Here is a 12,853-nt window from a genome sequence, read left to right on the forward strand (position 1 = left end):
TGTGAAATCTTCGACACTTTCACTACTTCATCCCTCTGGAAATCCTTCAAACGAAACTATCTAAGAAAGGAAAATCCCTCTTTGCTCAAATTGCTCGCAACCTAGTGCATCAACTCTTAAAACAGTGGTTCCAAACCTGAGGATCAGGATCCCCACAACGGGTCCTGAGGTGATTATTGTGGTACAAAATAAGAAGAAATGAAAGTCTGTGACAGTTTATTTTTCCAACTTTTTTCAAATGTTTGCTTATTTTTAGTCATGTTAGCAACTCTGGACCTCTATGGATGGCAGTGTTGGTCCATCTGTCGGCCAGTCTGTCGTTCAGTTCACCACTCTGTTTCAGACTGAAATATCTCAACTTTTACAGGACACACAATGAAATTTAATACACACATTCATGCATGGTTTATGACAAAATAACTGCAAAACTATGAAATTCCCAACACCTTCAGCTGTTTTTTGTATTTAGTGCTAATTAGCAAATGTTAGTGTGTGAACATGCTAAATAAAGATATGGTGAACACAGTGGTGCCCCCAGGAATTTTTCATAGGGGTGGCCAGATGGGGCCTCTGAAAATCTTGGGGTGACACACCAAAACCAAAAGCCAATTTCAGGAATTTGACAGTCGTAGACTATGTCAATATGAAGAGTGAAGATGTCACATACTGATAGACTGTGATTTCTCATTTCACAGTTAATAATTCTAATTATCCGATGTGCATAGACTAATACTAGTAACAGTTTACATAAAACAATCCTGTTTTAATGTGTTATGTATCTGTATCATGTTAGGTGATTCATTGTTCTTCAAATAGGCTGGTTGTCCTTTTCCTTTAAAAGACAGATATACAGCTTTAATTTGAAAGAGGACATTGATTGGAAGAAATGAAACATTTACTGGGAACAAGTCTTCTCAAGTTAAGTGGAGACTTGTGAGTACCCCTATTTTGACATGAGACTTCAAGGGACCCCTTTGAAAATGGCCATGCCAGTTGTTCCTCGCCAAAATTTAACATAATTTGGAGCATTATTTAGACCCATTCCCAACAAGCTATATTGATATGGTTGGTACCAATGGATGCCTTAGGTTGTCTAGGTCACAAAATACCACTACCTTGATGCTTGTTTAAAAATTGATCATGCCACAGCCTCTTATATAATTATTTTTGCCAGTGGGGGCCGGTAATTGTACCGGGGAGGCACAGCCCCCACTGTACTTCCCTTGGGGTTGCCACAGGGTAAACATAGTAAACACTATGCATGATAAACATCAGTTTATAAGCATTACAATTGCGAGCATGTCAGCATGCTGATGTTAACATTTAGCTCAAAACACCACTGTGCCTAAGTGCAGCCTCACAGAGCTGCCAGCATGGCTGTTGACTCTTACTCTTGTTTCTTGTGGTATACCGTATAGTTTTACCTCTTTGGGCGGGTTTAAATGACAGTCTGTGAGCGGAAAACCACTCATCAGTGTAACTGTGTTAAATTCATTGACATGCACCCTGTGACAATGGGTCAGAAGTAGATGTACCAGTCAGTGTCAGCAGACTTGTCACAAAGCCAAACAAATATATATATATATATATATATATATATATATATATGTATATAAAGCTTAAAACTGTATAGTTTACAGTCTGAGTAGCAAGGATCCAGTCTTCATCTGCAGACAAACACAGTATCCTGGACGATCAGTTTTTGTAATCCGTGCATGTTCATTTTTATTTAGTTACACCTGCTGTCTCTGCTTCAGGGAACACTCATAAGATGATAAGCTGAAAGGTGATGTTGGGTCATATAATTCTGCACCACATGGACGTCAGCTTTAAAGAACATTTAATGTGTACATAGAAAGTCATAACACAGCAGCACTGTGTTGCTAATGTTTCAGGATTGACACTGGGGTCGCACAGGGAGATATGCATCACCGTGAAGCCCTGGCCGGCTTGGATAGTCCTGCTGTTCGTGATCTGTGCAGGAGGGAGAGAGTCACATCAGCAGTGGTATTTAGGATGGACAAAAAGAGAGAGAGAATGAGAGAGCGTGGGGGGTGAGTGAGACAGAGAGAGAGAGAAAGGGGTCAGAGATTAGAAAAGAGGAGCTAACAGGGGCGAACGGAGAGAGCACATCTGTCAGTGGCTGGAGATCACGGCAGGCCGGAGACACTAAGGAGCTTACAGCCTTAATCACAATGGGACACTATGGCCATAGTGCAGTGGGGCATTACATAAAATGGGCCACCATTATCCACCATCAGCTCCACTGGACAGTCTGGACTATTATCTACCCAGTAACATTTTGTTACTCACTGCATTGGCCCACTAGCCCACAGACCAGACCAAACCTTCATGATTTCTTAATATCGTTCAGAGAGCTCCTACACATGTATATGAAAAATGATTTTAGGGCACATGAAACCCATTCCAAACATGACATCACTGCAAACTGCATGACTGGCGATCTGAAAGCAGAGCTGCTTTTATAAATTCTTGAAGAGCATTTTTGCAGATGCAAGGTTTTCACCCGACAACAGCGACACGTTCTTCTTTCACACCATTCAACTGAGAAAAAAAAACTTAATCCTCCTAAGATGTGCATGGACGGGCTGTGTGTTTAAATGACTGGCTATTGTGTGCAGGCTTTGAACTCGCAAGGGCTGGATTCAGAGAAAGAGACACAGAGAGAGAGAGAGAGAGAGAGAGAGCGCAGAGGAGGATGAAGGGAGGAAGAAGAGGAGGAGGAGGGGGAGGAGGGGGAGGAGAGGGGAGGGTGTCAGAGCAGTTGGCTCGCTGTTGTGCTGGCGTGCCGTCAAAGGCATTACCCCCCTACGCCCACCTACCCACCTGCCCGCCCGCCCAGCACCAGCCATACCTCACACAGAGTGACACACTTTCTCCTCGGCTCAGAGCACCTCGGCTCGGCTCGGCCACACACCGCCTGCAGTTGACTGCTGTGTGTGTGGGCGAGCCTGTGTGTATGTGTGTGTCCTTCAGCCAACTCTGCGTCGTCCTTGAGTCTGCTCGGACTGTCCTCACACTAAACTCACACCGGGCTCAGCCATCAATACTCCATTCCCCTGCTGCACCTTAGCCACATTCACGGCTCAGTGCCGCAAAGTTTTTTCTTCTCACACACTCATGTACGAGAGGATGTTGCAGGTTCTGCTTTACAGTGCAACAGTTTTTCACAATGCTCCTGAGAGATTTATTTGTTTCAAATTACAGGTTACTGGGCGCAATCCCACTTCTGATTTTTACCCTTAATTCTCATTTTTGAGTGTCCCTTTTCCCCATGGAACAGAATTATAAGGGGTAGTGGTTGAAATCTTCCCCGGACTGCCCTTAGCAGGGAGCACGTAAAACAAAGGGGCAGGACTAAGTGGTAGGAGCAAAGGGTATATTAGGACTGAGTCTTGGTATCATGACCAGAATAATTCAGTATTTCACCTGCCCGTTGAAGAATAAACAGTTAAACTTCTTAAGTGACTTATTGGGTGTATATTAATGTGTGTGTGTCCAGTTCGAGGAGGCTGAGGCTCTGTCGCAGAGTGTGGCATCTATGGGGGAAGAAGCTGGAGAATTTCTACCTCGGGCCTACCTGTCACTGGGTCTCTGCTGCAGTTTACAGGCCTCTGATGGTAAGGACACACAAACCAACAAAAAGTTACAAGGTAAAAACAATCTTGTCCAATAGCTTTGGACAGAGCCAGCCAGGCTGGTTGTTTCCCCATACTTCCAGTCTTTATGCTAAGCTAAGTTAAGCTAAATGTCACCTGGCTAAAGCTTAGGCTAATAGTTAACCAATGTAGAGTAAGTTGAACCCTCTTTGCTTTCATCTGATGTATTTTACATAACATACAGCCTACTTTTACTGCTGAAATATAGCAAAGCCGAAATAGTGGCGATAAAGCATTTGGTTCTGTCCTGTCTCTGTCTCTCCAGCGCCTCTGAAAGCTGATCGTGATGAATTCAACAAAAAGGCACTACATGCTTTGAGCAAGTAGGTTCCTGTTCTTCCATTCTCCATTACATGTTTCTGTTTTGTTGTAGCTTTCCTCAAATCATCCTTATATGTAGCATTTCATTTTTAGCCATGCTAGCTAAACCAAGATGGTTAACATTGTTGCTGTCAGCCTGTTAGTAACTTCAAAGAGCTGCTAGTGTGGTTGCTGTTCTTTTTTTTAGTTTCATATGACAATCAAAAATGTTTGCTCTCCTGGCACACTGTGAACCACCAATCCTTTCTCCTTCCTCCACAGGGCTCATTCATTAGACCCCCAGGATGCTCAGATTGCTATGTACCTGGCTCTCCAGCTGGCCCTTGTACGCCAGGTATAGGCAAAGAAGTCCAAAAATTATTGTATGTTTTGTACATAAACATGAATGATTAGAAAACATTGCAGATTGTAAGTTATACCTGAGAATGGGTGTGTGTCTGGGAGGTATCCGCAGCCATAGAGCCCCTGCAGGAGGCTTTATCTCTCCGTGGAGACGACTTGCACTCCCTCCACCTGCTGACTCTGCTGCTGAGCGCCCAGAAACACCACCGTCATGCCCTGGACACCCTGAACCTGGCCCTCAGCCAGCACCCCAGCAACTTCAAGTAAAGCCCACTACACCATCCCACTCACACAGGTCACAGAAAATGTTGGTGGAAGTGTTGGTGAATTGGTGATAAGGCACCAGTCGATCGCTGTACAGATGGACTTTTTAGACTGTGGTGTTTTTATGTGGGTTTGAGTAAGAGTAACTCCAGTGAGTGGTGCAGCGAGGCCCCATCCTAACACTAGTCCTCTCCGTAGGGATAGGGTGTCTCGGCTTGACTGTGTTGGAGGCCAAGCACACACACACACACACACACACACACACACACACACACACAAACTTGACGCCTTATTTAGACGTGCCAGAGTGGAGGCCTGCATTGCGGTACCTATGCCCGTCATACACCCTTACCCTTTTAACACTGCAGCTCTGACCCGAGCCCTAGTGCTGCTTCCCTGACAGAAATGAGTCATCTGACAAATAAAGCCACCCGTCTGCTACCCTAAGCAGATTTGAACACTTGAAAACTCACTCGGACATTTACACTCTGATCATTTTGGGGCAGACAGGGATTCAGTGATTTGCTTTGGGCACTTTGAAAGGAAATGTTGCAAGGACTGAATGAACCTTTGACCTTTTTGTTACGGGTTGGCATTTCTTTACATGCATTCACTTCACCGCCACCTTTGGTTTCATGATTGACCAAGGTTTAAAATCCATATACATGTTATATGTTATATTATTGCATATTATGATATAACTTTTATACTTTTAGTATATCAGAGTTACTAAAAATATCTGATTTAATGACAAACAATTTCAAAGACAATGAAAATTATTTTTTTCCCAAATTATATTCTTGTCTTGGCTGAAAAGACTCAAAGAAGTAAACTGATATGTCACTTTTTTGAAACAACAATCCAGCTTGAAATGAAATCATTGAAGGCAGGTCAGTAGCAGTATAGCCCCCAAGCTCTGGATTAAGATGCTCCCATTATCTCACAGGAAAGACTCCAGTCCGTCATCCTGAACAAATACAAAACATTCATTAGCTGTGGAGGAAGCTCCATGGTACCATGCGTGGATAACAACAACTATCCAGGCCAATTATTTCACACTAACCATAATATGGAAGCGTGTTGCATCATCTTCCTGATGTTTTTTTCTCTCCATTTCAAAGCCCAGCAAAGCATTTCATAATACAGCCATTTGGGGTCAGTGTTGGCCTCCACGGTCCCAGCACAGACAGATGGGGTACAACCATACATCAGGAGGGAGAGGAAGAGAGAGGAAATGCAGAAAAACAAGCAAATTGATGAAACAACGAAGGGAAGGAAGAATGTAAGAGCCTGACAGGAAGAAGAAAACACAGAGACAGAGTGGGTGGATGCGGGAATGGCTTTATAATTACACAAGCTTTACTGATCAGTACTGTATGTACAAATGAAATCTGTTCTCTCTCTCTCTGTCTAGATGCACAATCACACACTTAGACACACACACACACCTCCTCCATAGAGACACTTGACTGCTTTGACCCATTTAAGAGCTCTTTTCCAGGCTCAGCCAATCACATTGCTCTCTGCGCCAGGAATCCCCATCGCCCCGGTAACCATGAGGTCATATGGGTAGAGCAGGCAGCATCAGTTGTTGTTCCCAAACTGTTGTTATGGAGCGGTAGAGAGACATTGAGTCACAGAGAAAGAGAGAGAGAGAGATACAAATCTATAAAGTGGTAGTTCATTGAATGGAACAGCTGAATTCAAATGAGTTCCTACTGACTGTCCAATAACTGTGTTATTACCTCTAAGATTCACTGATTTGTCTTTTTGATAATAATGTCACTGATCTGTCATGCCAGTAAAGCATATTTAAAGCACTAAACTGAAAGCTGAAGAGAGAAAGACAGTTCTGCACAGGCCTGAAATGTTAGCCTTAGCCTGACCTGGCCCAATTCATCTGGGCCCAACTGGCCTGGGACCAACAGCTAACACACTTTTTCATCCCTTTCTCTCTCTCTCAAAGTAGCAGCACAGGTTTGAGTGTAGCACTGTAACACACACACATGGTCTAGTCTGCTGCTTTACTAAACTGCCCATAAAGATTGAATAACTTACTGTGAATATTACTGAAAGTATCATATATTGTAGCATATAACATAGAAACTTTATCAGGGGTGATGTCACAATAAGCAATAGTTAGACAACCTCTCTCCTCATTGATAATTCTGTTAGTATATCCTTAAGTCAATCATAACAGTGTTTCCCAGCAATCACTTAAAGCCGCACTAATCAATATTTTTATATTATATTAATGAATTAAATTACTGTGTAATGTAAAAGGTGTCATTTAGAGTGAACCCACACAAAGTGATCAAGGGACTCTGCAGTTCCCCTCAGCTCTATAGCATGTTTTAACATCTTTCAGCTCATTGTTTTAGAGTTTAACCTAAATATGGACTTCCGTTTTGAAGTCTTGATTTCGGCATTTCAGCTGTGACCATCTTGATTTTTGGGGGGGCCAGAAATGACCATATTTGGTAGAGAAACTGGCGCTGTGGAGGAGTGAGGGGTGGAGCTGACTAAGAAGCAGATAACACTATCATCATTGAAAGCAGCCCGACCTTAGTTTGCGTAGCTTTAATCCTAAATAAAATGTAAATGGGTTAGTTATTTAAAAAGTCACCTTTAAAGTTGTCATGAGAGTTGACATTAGTTATGGAGATCAAAAATGTTTTTATGTAGGCTACCAGGCTGTAAACATGTTTTTTTGTGCTTTAAAGTTGAGCATTTTAACATGGAGGTCTGTGGGGATTGACTGGCTTCTAGAGCCAGCCTCAAGTGGCCATTAGTGAAACTGTAGTTTTTGCACTTCCTTGTTGGTTTCATTTTTCAGCTCCGGATGTTGCCAGTAGGAAACTATTTCACACTATGTGCCTTGCCCCAAACATCAAACAGATGAAGCTAGCAACTAGCTGGTGAGCACAGTTGAGCATTTAGCAGCTAAAGACCCTGATATTTCCTTCAGGAGTTGGTGTAGACCAAAACAGAGCTGAAAGGAGAGTAAATATATGACTTTTATTAATCTGGTGACCAAAAGCCACAGTTTTAATTAGTGATAACATAAATACAGGTCTGCTGTTTGTGTGAATACACAAAGCTTTGTTTACACATTATCCATTAGCAATTAATGCAGCTTTTATAAACCAAAACTGAACTGCAGAAGAACACTATTACAATAAAAGTCCTGAACAGTAGTTATCCAAATCTTAGCCAGCTGCTATTTTCTCAAAGAACAGTAAAAACTGACAAAGTGGGGATTAATTAATATGACACACAGTCAAGTTGTTAGCTAGCCAGTAAGTTGAGACCTGTTAGCTTGATGCCGAGTTGTGTTTGCTGGAATTACTCTACTGCTAAGATTCAAGTAAACATCTCCAAAAAAGAACAGACACAGATATTTCTCTGACCTCTACAACACAACACCATGGATAATCCATCTCTCTGTTGGGAGGCAAGTTTGAACGAGACATGCTAACATTATGTCCAAAATCTGTACAAAAGTATGAAAAAAAAAATACCTGTGGTCTCGAAAAGACATCTGTGAATGTTTGCTTACATGCAAACAGTGAAGAATGTTCCAAGTAAGAAAAGTACAAGAAGTACATAATTGTCATAATTTAACTGTCAGCAATATTTTAGCCCTAAAATCAAATGAAACCTGCAATTTGCACATTAAAATGAATCCAAACAAGGCCACAATATATCACTACCCTTGGGACCCGTCGGACTGAGGCCGAGTTGCAGACCTCAGTCAGAGAATGATCGAGACGGAGAGATAGGTGGAGAAAGAGAGAGAGAGTGAAAGGAGGTGTTTTCTCAGTAACAAGCTCATTGAATATCATTTGCTTTGGATGTGTGAGCAAGCATCAGAGATCAAAGCTTGTATCGTGCATGGTGCTGGGCATGCCGCGACAGTCGCGTGTGTGTTTGTGTAGTGTTGTGAGGATGGGGGGATGTGGGTGTACGTGTGTGCTAGATTGTAATCTGGCACATACACGTTTGTGTGTCACAGTGTGTGTGTGTGTGTGTGTGCATGCATGTGTGTGATTCTTGTTAGCTACTGCCTCTCTGCACCACAGCAAACTGTCAGCTCACTGTAGCACACTGAATTTCTCCTTCCTCCTTTTCTCCCACATCCTCTACCCCCGGCTCCTGTCTCTCTTTCTCTTTCTCCTTCTCTTCCTCACTTTCTCTCCCTTTCTCTTTCTCACCCTCTCTTTCTTTCTTTGCCTCTCATCTTTTTTATCTCTCTGTCTCCGTTTCTCCCCTTTCTTTGAAATTTTAATCACCCAGTAAACAGGCATGCATTTCAATGTGAAATGGGATTCTGCTACAGATTGAGAGAGCTGAGGCGAGAGAGGGGGAGGGTTTTGTGTGTGTGTGTGTGTGTGTGTGTGTGTGTGTGTGTGAAGGGGGAGTGATCGTGGTCTCGCAGTTTGTACTAAAGAGAATGATTAATCCCAGCCTTTGATTCTGCATTCATCTGACGGGATGTTGCAGCATGAGCAAGTGTGTTTGTGTATGTGCATGTGTGTGCATCTGTATGAGTGTGTGTCTCAGCGTGCGCATGTATGCCTGGCTTATGCTCTGCAACACAAAGCAAGCATGTCTGCACAGGCTTGTGTGTGTTAATCTCTATGCACTCTATGCATGCACTGTATATACCGTGTGTGTGTGTGTGTGTGTGTGTGTGTGTGTGTGTGTGTGTGTGTGTGTGCACATGCATATATACATATATATATATATATATGTCCATGTGCCTGCAGAGAATACAAACTCTGATCTGTGGGAGTGCAGAATGAGTAGTACTGTAGATGTACCACTTTTTCAAGGGAACATTATTAGCTATTTTTATATGGAGTTTACGCTGGCACTCACTGCTCTTAGCTGGCCACCGCCAAGCGTTTACACCGAGTTACACTGCTCACTGCCATCCATCCTCAAACACTACGCTTTGCACTCACCAGGCTCATTCTCAGGAGCCTAGAAATGACAGCCTTTGTAATCTGATGTGTAGTTTTGAGTGCAGTAATCTTGATGAAATCTATCTTATGTGACGCTGCAAGGGAAACACTGGCTGTGATCGAATGTTGCATAACAAAGTGGAAAATACTCTATATCTAGATGACTCAGATCAGTTTGATATTACTTACTATAATGTGCACAATTTTCAAAGACTCAAGGGGGTTTAAATGTGTGATCAAACTGCAAAGGCGAGTAAATTCTCAAATAGTGGCCACACTTGCAGTGAGATTAAGGGCGCTAGTCAAAACAACCTTAAATCACTGTTTTATTTGTAATTTTTTCCAGTTTTTATGAGTCTATCTTACCATATTTTAGCACAGCCTACCCTGTTTTCTGATTAGCTTCTGACAAAATTGTTTACTGTTAATGCAAACCTAGGTTTTTCTCCCTATTTCCTCATTTACAGTTGGTTGTACTTCACTGTTTTTCAGTGGGCCGCCAGCTCCTGAAGTGTTTTCAATTTTTTTCAACAACATCCTTAATGTTGCTTAACATAGAAACACTGAAGTCTCCCAGATAACATACTGATTATGTAAGTTTATGTCTGGTGTTTCAATTATTCCAACTTTGATTAGGAGAAATGGTGTTTTAGCTTCCATTTCAGCATGGCCAACAGCTCTAAATACTAGTGTTGTTGAGCTGTTGCCATGGAGAAGAATCCTGAATTGCTGAATTCAACAAAAGCTGACTCCAAAGTTAAAGATGGATTGATTTAAGCTGCAGATTACAAAATTAGTTTATTCAACAGCATAATCTTTTGCTTCCACCCATCAATATTCCCACTCTGTGACTGGATATTTCTTGTCAAAATGCACTTTTCCCCAAATGTTTATGTACACAGGTTTATACCTTCTGCTTTTTATGACAGAAAAATCAGCAGGAAGCGCAGAGTTTCACTGATTTTAGCTTAACAAAAACCAGAGAGACCATTAAATGCAAACTTTTATTTGAGAAAAGTAGAGTATAACGCAGTTTAGGTCGTTCTTTATGTTGCATATCCAGGATACACAGCAAGAGTAGTCAGGTCTTTGTATGAATGATACACACCCACACACATACACCTTGTCACATTTCAACACTAGGATGGGTTTCTACCATCACAGTGCTTTTAAATGCTTTGCCACACTGGTAATGGGTAGCCTAGAGACACACACACAATCACACACTCTGGTGGACCCCTACTGGCAGGCGTATCCTTAACACAGCGTCCCTTGGCAGCACTTGTCATCCACATGTCAGAATATCCAACCTCCTCCCTCCCACACTCACATGCACTTTAATTTTTTTTCCTCTTCCAACATCCCTCCATCTTCTCCTCACACCCTTTGCGCACACACATACACACACCCTGCCCTCAATCGCCCACCGACCCGTGAGTCGGTAACGAGGCGCGTTTCACTGAGAGTTTTCTCCCCTGACACGGGCTCGTCTCGCTCTGCTATTGATCCTCGCCCCCCCTCCATCCCGTCATCCATTTTTTCGTCCTTTCTTTCCTCCTTCCCTCTATTCCTCCTGGACCTGGAGGAGCCTTCAACAAGAGGGAAGCAGTGGACAACGAGGCAGGCGGGCGTCGGATGTGTCCAACACCATAGTCTCTCTGCCTCTCTCACTCTCTCTCTCCTCACACTCATGGATGAGTGATGCCTATGACGGACTGCATCCTCTGAGAGCCCCTTCTGGCAATTACCACACACAAACACACACACACACACGCTCACATCAGAGACTCCCGCATCACTTAACCAGTTGTCTTCAACTAAAAGGGCAGAGCAGAAACACTCTATGGTCTCTACTCATCAACCTCTCAACACACTGCAAAACACACACACACACACACACACACACACACACACACACACACACACACACACACACACACACACACACAGTACATCCACTCTCAAAGCTTGTTGTAGATGACTATCTCTACCCCCTCTGTTTGTATCGATCCACGTGTGCCTCTGTCCGCATACATCAGTGAGATGTTTATGGGCCCTGAGCATTTACACAGCTACTGTAGGAGCTCAAACACTTGGACATGGACGTGACTATGTACATTTATGCTTATTTCTATGCTTCTTTATTTTTCATAACACAATCACCCACTGTCATCTGCATAGGATAATATCATATAGTCTCCAGTGCTCTTCCACAGGGCAGTATTGAAAGCCCGCCTTCATTGTTAACTTGCGGTACAATTGTTCGTCTTTTCATCACGTTGAATTATGTCATATCATATTGTGTGTACACATTGTAGACAATATGATCAGTGATAATAAGAACAGGTTTGACTGGGTTTGGCCCCACATAAACATTGCTCCAGGATCATTCACTCAGTTTACAGTCTAATGTCCGTACGGGTACAAAAACAGCAGATACTGTTTTGGTCCACTTTGTGTGTGTGTATACAAGTACCTGCATGATGTGGTAATGCAACATGAAAAAGCAGCATAAGATTAAACCAGGATGACTAATGTGTGTCTGCTTTCTGGTCCAGTCTGCTGTTCACAAAGGTGAAGCTTGAAGAGGCCCTCTTTGGCCCGGCTGCTGCCCTGCAGACCTGTGAAGAGATGCTGCAACACTGGCAGAGCCGCTATGATGTCAGCCGCTCCAGGTGAGTGAGTGCATGCGAGATGTGCATTTGTATGGAATGCCATTTAAGTCAACATTAAATAAATAAATATGTCTATAAAATAAATGTGGAGCAAGAGATAGAGATTCAGTGCTGTTCAGGTGCTGTTGCTTTAGTCTGAATCTGTGAGATAACCACACCCCATTCATTTGAACATAACAGACGGAAATAACATGAGCTGGAAAATAAATGTGGCATTAAAAAATAAAAATCCCCTGAAATAGATTAAAGTGGATTATAAAATTAAAGTCCCCTAAAATAAATAAAACTGACCATATTAACAAAAAGAACCCCTGAAATAAAATTAGAGTCGCCTGAAATGAATAAAAGTGGAATTATAAATTAAATGTCAGCTGAAATAAATAAAAGTGGAATTATGAAATAAAAGTCAGCTGAAATAAATTAAATTGAACTATAAAATAAAAGTTCCCTGAATTAAATAAAATTGGACATATTAACAGAAAGACCCTCTAAAATACACAAAGGTGGAATTATAACATTAAAGTCCCCTGAAATTAATAAAAGTAGTCATTTAAAAATAGTCCTTTTTAAAAATAAAAACCAATTCATTTATTTGTTGAACAAC

General features: G+C 42.2%; 1 protein-coding gene across 2 annotated transcripts in view; it reads left to right on the forward strand.

Moving 5' to 3' along the window:
• The window catches only part of ttc7a (tetratricopeptide repeat domain 7A), a 71,270-nt gene that overhangs the window by 34,324 nt on the left and 24,093 nt on the right, over positions 1-12,853 (forward strand). For both annotated transcript variants that reach the window (XM_049600381.1, XM_049600382.1), the window contains exons 13-17: positions 3,524-3,641; positions 3,946-4,003; positions 4,263-4,335; positions 4,446-4,606; positions 12,133-12,249. In XM_049600381.1, the coding sequence (XP_049456338.1) occupies positions 3,524-3,641; positions 3,946-4,003; positions 4,263-4,335; positions 4,446-4,606; positions 12,133-12,249 (527 nt within the window). The remainder of the gene's footprint in view (positions 1-3,523; positions 3,642-3,945; positions 4,004-4,262; positions 4,336-4,445; positions 4,607-12,132; positions 12,250-12,853) is intronic.

This window comes from Epinephelus fuscoguttatus, linkage group LG16 (assembly GCF_011397635.1).
Source record: "Epinephelus fuscoguttatus linkage group LG16, E.fuscoguttatus.final_Chr_v1".
NCBI classification, from domain to species: domain Eukaryota; kingdom Metazoa; phylum Chordata; class Actinopteri; order Perciformes; family Serranidae; genus Epinephelus; species Epinephelus fuscoguttatus.